The sequence below is a fragment of the Pecten maximus genome, unplaced genomic scaffold, assembly GCF_902652985.1.
Source record: "Pecten maximus unplaced genomic scaffold, xPecMax1.1, whole genome shotgun sequence".
In the NCBI taxonomy this organism is placed as follows: Eukaryota; Metazoa; Mollusca; class Bivalvia; order Pectinida; family Pectinidae; genus Pecten; species Pecten maximus.
The window spans coordinates 86,971-97,012 of NW_022979552.1; the positions used below are offsets into that span (position 1 = coordinate 86,971).

Below are 10,042 nucleotides of genomic sequence, written 5' to 3' on the forward strand. Positions count from 1 at the left end.
AGTTAGGATAAAAAAAAAGGCCAATGTAACCAGGCTATACTATAAAATCCTTTAATACTGTAACATTTAGGTCGTAGAGAAAAAGCAATGTACCGTTATAAAAACAAAAGTTACACATTGTAACACAGGTAAACACCCGGGGCTATGACCTGGCAGCGGTCGCTATGACTACGCACAGTGTCAAGTGATAGTCTGTACAGCTGTCGACACGGGTGACTTGCCCCGACATTTTTTTCTCCTCGTGGTGAAGAAATCGTCCGGATTATTGAGGGAAATTTACTAATGAAAAGTACGCTCCGTTCCCAAAATGGGCTTCCGGAATCGGAATCCAAATTTCCGGACTCGTGAGTACAAATAACGTTACGGAAATCCGTTCCCGTGTATTTCCGTCCGGACTGTGAGTTGTCCGGACTATCGGCGTCCGGATTATCGCGGGTCCACTGTACACGTGTTGTAGTTTAAGTTAAAACATATTTTATTGATATACAGAAATGACAAAGGGATTAGTCAGCAAATTTTACCAACTTATAAACGACTTCTCCCGTAAAATTAACAAAACAATGAATAATAACATAGTCACATGATGGTACAAAATACAACAATATTCAATTCAAAAATGTGATAAAGAAGAGAGTATAAAAAATTGAGCATTTTGGATTAAGTTGCTTTTGAATGATACGTGTTGTATATGTATAGACGAGTGAACAGGCACACGTATTCATACATGTGTGTGTATTGGATGAAGATATAGTAAATATACATACATGATGTATACTTGGTATTTACAATCTGAAAATTTTTTGTCCGTACCTCGAATAAAGAACTTTAAACTCGTCTTCGGTATTTTTTAGTGTGTCTTATTTAAATATCACAGACATGTACATAAATTAACCGACCATAGGATCTTTCTCCCAGTATTTTTTTTCTTTCTATGCATATTATTCTCGGTTTTGATTTTCCTGAAAAGTTTGACATTTTGTGTTCCTAAATGGTTACTTTAACTGCTTGATAATACCGCTGAAAAAAAATGACGTTTGATACCTGAAATTAGCTGCAGACAATTACACAACTATCAAATTATTAGGAACATGTGTGAATTTAGTTGTGTACTCGTCACCGTTTATCACATGTAAGTTGCAAGGTTCCTTTGAACTGCAGTCAGAAAACTTTAGATCACAGTCCTACCACAGGCGCTAACAGATTAAACATACCACTGTCATATCAAACAAAAATTGAAAGTAATATTTTCTATGCAAGCGCCTGTGGGCTCACATGAGGGTACGTTATAAATATAAATGAAAATATCTGAATGCGTACCACTTTTATATTGTGAATGACGATGTGGCTAGCAACAACTAAGTTTTATGCCACATGATATATATGTTTTAGCAGAGACATATAATATGTCTTTGGTTTTAGTAACGACATATTATGTTTATGTTCGATAACACAGTATTTTATGTAGCAAATAAATGACCACGACAATGGTACACAGATGAAGATACGGCCGGAGACAGATGTCTGCTTATTGTAATGTTCAAGTCAACAATGTGTCTGATTTTAATGCGTTAATTGAACGAAATATGGTAATAAATAAATAATCACATGCACCCTAATTAAATTGCACTGCGGTCGGTACTGACGATCTGCGGTGTCTGATTTTTGCCGAGTCTCTACGAGCGAGTTCACGTGAAGCTCTCGAGTTAACTCGAGAGACTCAGGTTTCAACAAAACGCAGTCAGTTTTAACTCGAGTGACGTAATTTGACCTTTGAACTCTACCCGTGCCTAACCCAGCCTCGACCCAGGGTTCCTCGAGTTTCAAGATGGCGGAAAATATAGACGAAGACCCGCTGTATGTAAAGAATTGTGGTTGCATTTAATGATATGACGGTATTTTTCCCAAAACCTTTTTGTAAAACGATGGCATGGACCACCACTTAGTCATAGAACATACAATTTTTCGTATCTTGTGTGAAATCTTCAGCTGATCGATGATAAAGACTCGAGGGAATGCACATTTGTTTAATTCATATATATATTCATATTGAATTAATATTGGTGTACAGGCAAGTGATAAAGTGCCTTTAAAAATAAACTAACAAAATGGCATATTTTCTTTCACATGCTGGGATATTCATATGATAATCTGCATTTGTAAAGAAAAACTTTAGAAATATGTTATCCCGTTTGTTTACAATTCAATAAAACATGCACTGCACTATGCAGTGTAAAACCAATGGACAGCCATGCACATGTTAGTGATTCTATTTTTAGAATGTCTTCACCTGTGTTTATCTGACAAAAGACTCCATTGTTAGCCGTGGATTTTCTGAATGGTGGTACAGTTGATCAGTTTGGGCTAAAAGTAGACGACATATTTCTGAAGTTTTTGTTTGCAAATGTAGTTAATCATATGAATATTGCAGCGTGTAAAGGAGAAAATGCCATTTGTCCGGTTATTTTTATAAAAGCACTTTATCACTTACCTGTACACCAATATTAACAAATGTGTCCGAGTTGAGAGGATTTTTCTCCTCTGAAATGAGATCTAGAGGATGTGTCGGAGTTCCAACGCATCCTCTCAAATGCGAGGAATTTCCCAACCTGTTCAATGGTAGACAAGATTTTTTTTTCAATGTTTGTGAAATTCCAGTTGCTTCTTTAAAGTGACCTATATAATGTTTCTCTTATTTTAGGGTCCAAATTGAATTTGACCATGAAGGTCAACAAATAAAAACCATTGTCCCTCGAAGCTTTGCGAATGAGATCCACCAATGTTACAAGACCGGTAAGCAATTGTATATAACATTCTTCATGATGTAATAGTTTGGTTTCATGAATTTCCATTTAAATATGTGTTTTACCTCTCAATATTTAACATAAATGACATTACAGTGGACCTTCGATAATCTGGACACCTTCGTTCCCAGCCTAAACTGTTCGGATTACAAATTTTCCGGACTGCCAAATTCCGTGTTCTAAGTCAATTCTTAACGTTACGGAAATCCATTCCCTGAAATTTCTGTCTGGATTGCGAGTTTTCCGGACTATCGACGTCCAGATTATCGGGGGTCCACTGTAACTGATCTTTCCTGGCAAAGTCATGCAATGTACACTTTTTTATATAAAAATAAGTATGCTGAGAGTTTTTTATGTTTCTAATTTAGATCCAGAAAAGCACAAGTTTTATCTAAATCAGATAGCACACCAGGCCAAGTGTGAGCGATCATTGGATCGCCATATTAACAGTATCCAGCCTAAGGAAACCGGTCAAACCGCTAGTCAAACCTCCAGTCAAACTGCCAGTCAAACCTCCATGAAAGAAAATACATCAAATGTAAGTGAAAGATATGGTTATAACTTGAACTCAAACTGTCCTGATAAAGATTATCTATATGAAAAGTATATTGACAATCTCCTTATTACCTCAGGAGAAACAACAATTTGTTTCACAAGTGCCTTATGCAGCCCTGAAGGAGTATCATTTACCTCAGATTTAGGAAACATTGATATCAGTTACCTATTTGGTTCAGGTTTGAATAGCGAAGAAAAATCCCCTTCGTCTGTTCCCCTACATGATTGGCAGGATAAAAATATCCGAATTTCTAACAATTCTGTATTATCAAGAGAAGAATTTCATTCATCCTTGTTAAAACGACTGAATTCTCTAACTGTTACAGATTCATGTTTGGACAGAAAAGGAAGAGAAATGTCTGATTGATGTTCGCTTAGACAAGGAAACAGCATTCAATGGCTCTAAAAGCCATGACACCCTATGGAATGAGATAACCACCCAAATGAAGAAGAATGGAATAAACGTAACAAAGATTCAAATAATGAACAAATGGAAAAACTTGAAAAAAAAATACAAAGAAATTCTTGATTCAAATAGTAAAACTGGAAATTCTCCGGCAAGTTGGAAGTATTTTGAAGTATTCAATCAAGCTTACGGCAACAAAGCCTCAACACAACCAGTCATATTAATCGATTCAAGTAAGGAAACACCATTTGTTATGAAAAAAGCTGCCAATTCAAATTTGTGTGATATTTCCCCAGGAAGCTCATCATGTAGTTCAGTTAAGAGTACAAGCTCTAATTCAAGTGTCAACAAGAAGAGAAAATCCGGTCAAGATATTGCGGGGATAGAGGAGATGATGTCGAAACATCACAGAGAAAAAATGAGGAGGATGGACAAAATTTTGAATATCTTTCAAATGTTGGCAGGCCAAAGTACAAATGAAGAGGATGATAGTGATTAGACTGTAATAACTGCAATAGATATGCTTCGTTGTTTAGATATGGACTACATACCATATCATTCATATGTAGATTAAGGTTAAAAGTGATCTAATGTACATGTGCCAATAACTTTCATTTTTAAAATGCAAGATATGCATTTAATAATGGTTGATTAATTTTGCAATTTTTTTGCTTAATATTTTATGAGTAGTTACAAATGTGACTGTTCTAACAAATATGGACTACATTCCAAAGTGTTCACATTATTAATGTACTTGTGAGATATATTGAATCATGTGCCAAATACTTTAATTTTCAAATTGCAAGATATGTATGTCTTTTTATTTTGCAAAACTATTTTGTTATGAAAGTTATATTAAATGGTTAAATATTTTATGTTTTTGTCACATTTGAGGTGTTTCAGGCTATTGTCTATGTGCCAATTTAAATATAGATAGCAGATAACAAGAATGTCAAAAAAAAAACTTTTTTGACTCCACACGCTTACTTAAAATGGAAAAGCCTTTCCAATAAAATGTCTACCCCAACAAAACTCCCATGTTTTCTAGGGTGCCATCCATAGAATTACGTACATGTGAAAATATAGATCTTCATTATAAAAAGGAAAGAAGATGTTTTATAATTTGATCAATTTTATTCTGAGAGCACTTCTCAAGAAGTAGTCATAACAAGAATCTGATATATCAAAACAAATTTTCATTTTTTAATTGAATGTGGGTGCTTGGCACCCATTTAGTGCTTTTGACCAGTCCCAAATTGTAAAAATACAGCTAAAGACCATGGGTAATTTTAAAATGAGATACAATAAAAAACTTATGATCCTACCAGTGCTTCTCAATATATAACCAATGTCTGAAAAAAGCAATGTTAAATTGAGATGCCCAGAATAAAATATGTTTGCCTGCATTCTTCCTTAAAACTAGAATTCATTATTCTGGGTATCGCATCTGCTATAAATCCTAGTTCATGGCATTCATAAGTATTTGTCTCCTAGCTACGCCACCAACATCATTCTGAAAAATGTTTGGAAAATTGTTCGGATGATTATTATCATCATCATAGTTCATATAGGTATCTAAATTCTCATGGCTGAGAATACACAGATTGTGCATAATACACCCACATGTGATCAGTGACACAATCAATCTGGGCTCATGGACAGTTATTTCCTGCAGTCTCCTAAATCTGCCCTTGAGATGACCAATTGCCCTCTCAACTATCTGGCGCCCAGAGGAAAGGATGCGATTAAATCTGCGCTGATTGTGGTTGAGATGACCGTTGTCCTTAAATGGTGTCACTAGCCAGTCCTTAAGTGGGTAAGCACTGTCCGCTACTATGACTTTGCCTGGAATAATGTATCCCCCCGCTTCTGCTTTCTCATATAGAGTGGAATTTCTCAGAACTCGAGCATCATGGGCGCATCCAGCCCATCCTGTGTAACAGTTAGTTATTAACAGATCCTGATCCACCACAACCTGAAATAAGCAAAATTAAAACATGAATTCATAAACAACTACTGGACTCGCATATGATATGCCCCAAAACACATATTTTCATACTTGTGTTTCTCAAGAAGACAAGAAACTGGCTGGTCTATGATGTAGTTGTGTTCTTGGTTGAGTACACTTTATCGGAATTCACCTATTCGACGAGCCCTTCATATATGACAAATATACTTAGTGAGGTAGCCACTAGCTACTGCAAATCTTACATAAAAATGGCCTTGATTGTTTATAGCGAGTTAAACCCAACAAACTGTTATATTTAATAGTGCGTAACATTACCTGCAGTTGTATTGAGGGGTAGGATTTCCTGTTTATGTAATCTTTGTCTCCTTTGGGGCAGCCAGATAATCTTATATGTGTACCATCAAGATACCCTACAATATCTGGTAGACCATACCGTAGATGGATGTCCTGGGCAATTTGGAGCTGAGTGGGAAAATCAGGCCATTTGATCACCTGGAAAAAATACAGAAAAAGAAAGTACATTAGGGATTCCGAAGTAAAATTATGATCATGATGTTTTATATGTATTATCCCGGACAAAATGAGGTAAGTATTTCACGCAGCGGTTTAAAGTAAAATCAGGGGCGTATTATGTGTTATACGTCCCTGCTAAAAATTATAATATAATATTTAATTTCACATTCTTACCTTTAAAAAATGGTCGATGACAGCCTCAGTAACACGCTCCAATGTGATGTGTACGGTCGATTTCCCAATTCCGAAGTATTGCCCTATCTCCCTCATACTTTCTGTGTTGGCCATGTAACATAAAAAAAACGAATAATTGTTTTGCTGGTGTTATCTGGTCATGGCCTCCTCGATGAACAAAAGTTAAAGAAACCATGATCTCCGCTAACATTTTCTCGTACATTTCTTTTGATACACGAAAGTGTGTCCTGTAGTCTTCCGAAAGGAAACGTGGCAATGTTTCTTCAATATATCCACTTATACGCGGAACATTTTGTCTCCTACCATGACCAATAATCTTCTGTAGCAAACGATAATATGCATCGTCAATGTCATCGTCTAATAATTCGCATAGGTAAGTACCCAGCAACATCAGGTAGCGTTGGTTTATGGGGGCAGCCATCTTTGTTTACTCTCAAAACGAGAGTAACGCGTTCAGTTCACAACTCTCGAGTTTGCAGCTTTAAATAGAATTTTACGTCACTCTACTCAACCCGCGAGTTTGACGTGAACTCGCTCTACGAGTTTGCTATTGTACAGGTAACTGTCTTCTGATTAAATATATCAATCAATGTACATGTACGGTAACAAGCGAATCTATATGTCTGTTTATAGCCTTTACATTAATTTCATTAACGTGCAGTGACATCAGCAAACGATTAAAACTTCGACGATGTCCTTTGTAAAAATCATCTAGACATGTCAATCACACATGTGGCAACAAATCTGAGAGTATGTGGGCGGAGCTATAGTAGGCTGTGCCTGATTATGGTGTGTCATCAGGTAAACTGTCCACCCCATTCGATGCAGGTATCCCAGCAATCTATTGTCTAATTAATTCTCTGTAAAAAAAGTCTTACGCTAAGATTTATGAGAGTGTCGCCCAAAACATAAGGGTATAATTTCACAATATTTAGTTTATATTTACTTAAATAATTACGGTAGCTGTTATCCCGTGTATTTGTTATTAATTATTGAGATAATACACGAACACTAATTGTTGCGATTTGAAACGTGTAATTTCATTTATTTATTTAAAAAAAAAATCCTACGGTAAGATGTGAGATACAGGTAGTAGACATGGACCAACTACAGCCTAACATCCTTCTGGATAACAACATATACTCCCCTCAGGTAAAAAAACCATAGGGGTCCGATGGGGTCATTGCGAAACAGGTATACTCTCTATTGTAATTAAGATATGTGATTGACAGGTGTTAACAGTTGGTGAAAACATTTCTATAACGGTAATTACACGGCATGTAATTGTTCTGTGTATAGAGAATTAATCTATATCGCTTTCACTAACTTCAATTATGATTATATTACGCGATATAGAGATTTTTTTCTAGAAAATAATGATACACCATTTATAACTAATTTATAAGTATGACCGTTTAATAGATCATTCAGTTTGATTTCATTTGGTTTTAAACGGTAACGATTTGGAATATATGATTTCCTAGCGAATTTTCAATGATTGCGGTAAAACAAAACCACGATAATGATATAATATATCTATTATATACTCTTCTCCGACATTCTCTTCACAGAAGGTAAATATTTTCTTCTGGAACTCCTTTGTTACCTACCAGTTCAATGGACAATTTCAAATTACATGATCTATCATCAGGCTTCGTTGGACGTAAAATAGACTGGTCTGTAGATAGAGAAAGGACGAAATAGTTCACATTGTTTGGACGTTAGGTCTTGATCGTAATGGTGACGTCTGTATTGTTAGTACGTTATTTTGTTTTGCTTCCAAAATAAAAGGGACGGGAAAGATTCCCATGTTATGCTTATAATTAATTGAAATATGTTAAAATGTATTTTATAGATTTCTTTATTACATACACCAATGTATTGTTTTCTCACAATAAAGAGGGCACATCAGACTATACATACACATCATTCTGTAGTCTATGTATTTCAAACAATATTTATTTGACAATTTCCATTTAACAATATACACAAAATTTATAGTATACACACATAGATTCCAATCATGCATGTAATAGAAAAAAAAGAGACCTCGCATAATGATTTTGCTGTGACAATTTGGCTGTTGATGAAATAATGAAGTTGATTAACTACTATATATATAGTTTGGAAAATATGAGCATGGATTTCTATATCTACAGGTAATTTGAATGCGCCCAAGTGTATGTCTATGCTATTAGCCACCCCGGAATCGTCCCTGTAAACTGCAAGTAGCATATATATCAACATAAATAATGATAGTAAGAAAACACACAACGTCTTTAAGTCGTGTATTTAAACTACGAAATGTTTAAATAATTGTACAGTCTATGTATGAAACCCACTACAAAAAGTCAGACGAAATAATTATAAGCTATAGTATTCAGGATAAAATTTGGTTTTCTTCAAACAATTACGAAACCAAAAACATACATTATGTCCCCGCGAGGACAAGTAATGATCTTATCAATGTTTATCGTCTTCTCATCCGTCACAGGTCGTACACGTATATGGATCAATTTCTCAAACAGACATCTTACTAGCTATATACTTCAGATATATGTGATGACTAAATTATGCAATTAAGGACTTCGCTAGATCACGTAAAAATAAGTCCGAGATCTTTCACTAAATAACGAGCCCCTTATGTGGCCTCTCCGAGGTCATGGCATCTGAGGTCATGCACAAAGCGCCATCTATAAACAGGTCAGCTAAATCAGTAGTGATTAAATGCATAGGCCTATATACAAGTATTGAATTGCAGATCATTTAAACCACATCATTTATCAACAGCAGCAATTGAGACGTTAAGGGAATTTCGTAGACTCACTATACGGTATCCAGATGTTTTTTTTATTTAGTTATACCCATGATCGTCACGGAGAACCGTATCACTTCGAATTCGAGTCTTACATTAGGGATAGGACACTTGCATGTAAGTCACAAAATCTACCAATCGTCTCGACTGCTAGCGGTAAAAAAATCGGTACACGTACAACGATAAGGGTCGATAATGGTCAACTGAGAGCCACACCATCACAGGTAAAACCGAGGGCTGAATGTAATCGTGGCCCTCCGGGGCTGCATCATCAGGATTCGCGGCGGACAAATTGCTTTGATGTTTCGCGGAGAAAACGATGAACACATTACCACCGGGGATCGCGATGACGCCGTTTTCATGATCCCTGATAGGGATTTAGGGTGATCGGTCGCTGTGATTTACCCCTTGAATAGAAAATCAAACACCGGCACATGGTGACTTTGTGTTCATTCCTACGGTCTGCACTGTACCTAATTTTTCTTGTTAATATAATTTTGTATATAATAGAAGATATCTGTTTTAATTGAGTAAGAGGATAATCAACTGGAGGGAGGTATTGAGCAAATGGCTTAAACTACAAGACAAATTCAGAATTTTGTTACAAAAGTTACCAGGATTGCGATCCCTCACCAAGGCAGTAAATGATTCTTCAAATATACTATGTGTATGTTATCTTGAGGCATTACATTGATGTGATGTGAATACCCTGTTTTGCTGTGAAGTTATTATAAGTAGTGATCTTATGGTGGGACAAGGATTTCTCTGATCACAACTCCATGCCTGTT

At 35.8% G+C, this 10,042-nt stretch overlaps 2 protein-coding genes across 2 annotated transcripts; one reads left to right on the forward strand and one right to left on the reverse strand.

Annotated features, from left to right (window-relative positions):
• Window positions 1-1,683: 1,683 nt before the first annotated feature.
• Window positions 1,684-4,591, forward strand: LOC117318908 (trihelix transcription factor GTL1-like). The gene is made up of 4 exons (XM_033873841.1): window positions 1,684-1,854; window positions 2,699-2,790; window positions 3,170-3,339; window positions 3,683-4,591. The coding sequence occupies exons 1-4, from the start codon at window positions 1,826-1,828 to the stop codon at window positions 4,259-4,261; spliced, it is 870 nt and encodes a 289-aa protein (XP_033729732.1). The 5' UTR covers window positions 1,684-1,825; the 3' UTR covers window positions 4,262-4,591.
• A 321-nt stretch (window positions 4,592-4,912) lies between these two features.
• Window positions 4,913-6,539, reverse strand: LOC117318909 (protein ANTAGONIST OF LIKE HETEROCHROMATIN PROTEIN 1-like). The gene is made up of 3 exons (XM_033873843.1): window positions 6,419-6,539; window positions 6,047-6,223; window positions 4,913-5,737 (listed from the first exon to the last, which is right to left on the reverse strand). Exons 1-3 carry the CDS (start codon window positions 6,530-6,532, stop codon window positions 5,222-5,224), a joined length of 807 nt encoding a protein of 268 aa, XP_033729734.1. The 5' UTR covers window positions 6,533-6,539; the 3' UTR covers window positions 4,913-5,221.
• Between the last annotated feature and the right edge of the window lie 3,503 nt (window positions 6,540-10,042).

Coding starts and splice junctions, on each gene's coding strand:
- LOC117318908 (XM_033873841.1), top strand. CDS start 1,826: ATGGCGGAAAATATAGACGAAGACCCGCT. Junction 2,791..3,169: donor CCACCAATGTTACAAGACCG/GTAAGCAATTGT, acceptor TTTCTAATTTAG/ATCCAGAAAAGCACAAGTTT. Junction 3,340..3,682: donor TGAAAGAAAATACATCAAAT/GTAAGTGAAAGA, acceptor TAACTGTTACAG/ATTCATGTTTGGACAGAAAA.
- LOC117318909 (XM_033873843.1), bottom strand. CDS start 6,532: ATGGCCAACACAGAAAGTATGAGGGAGATAGGGCAATACTTCGGAATT. Junction 6,224..6,418: donor TCATCGACCATTTTTTAAAG/GTAAGAATGTGA, acceptor TATTTTTTCCAG/GTGATCAAATGGCCTGATTT. Junction 5,738..6,046: donor ACCCCTCAATACAACTGCAG/GTAATGTTACGC, acceptor TGCTTATTTCAG/GTTGTGGTGGATCAGGATCT.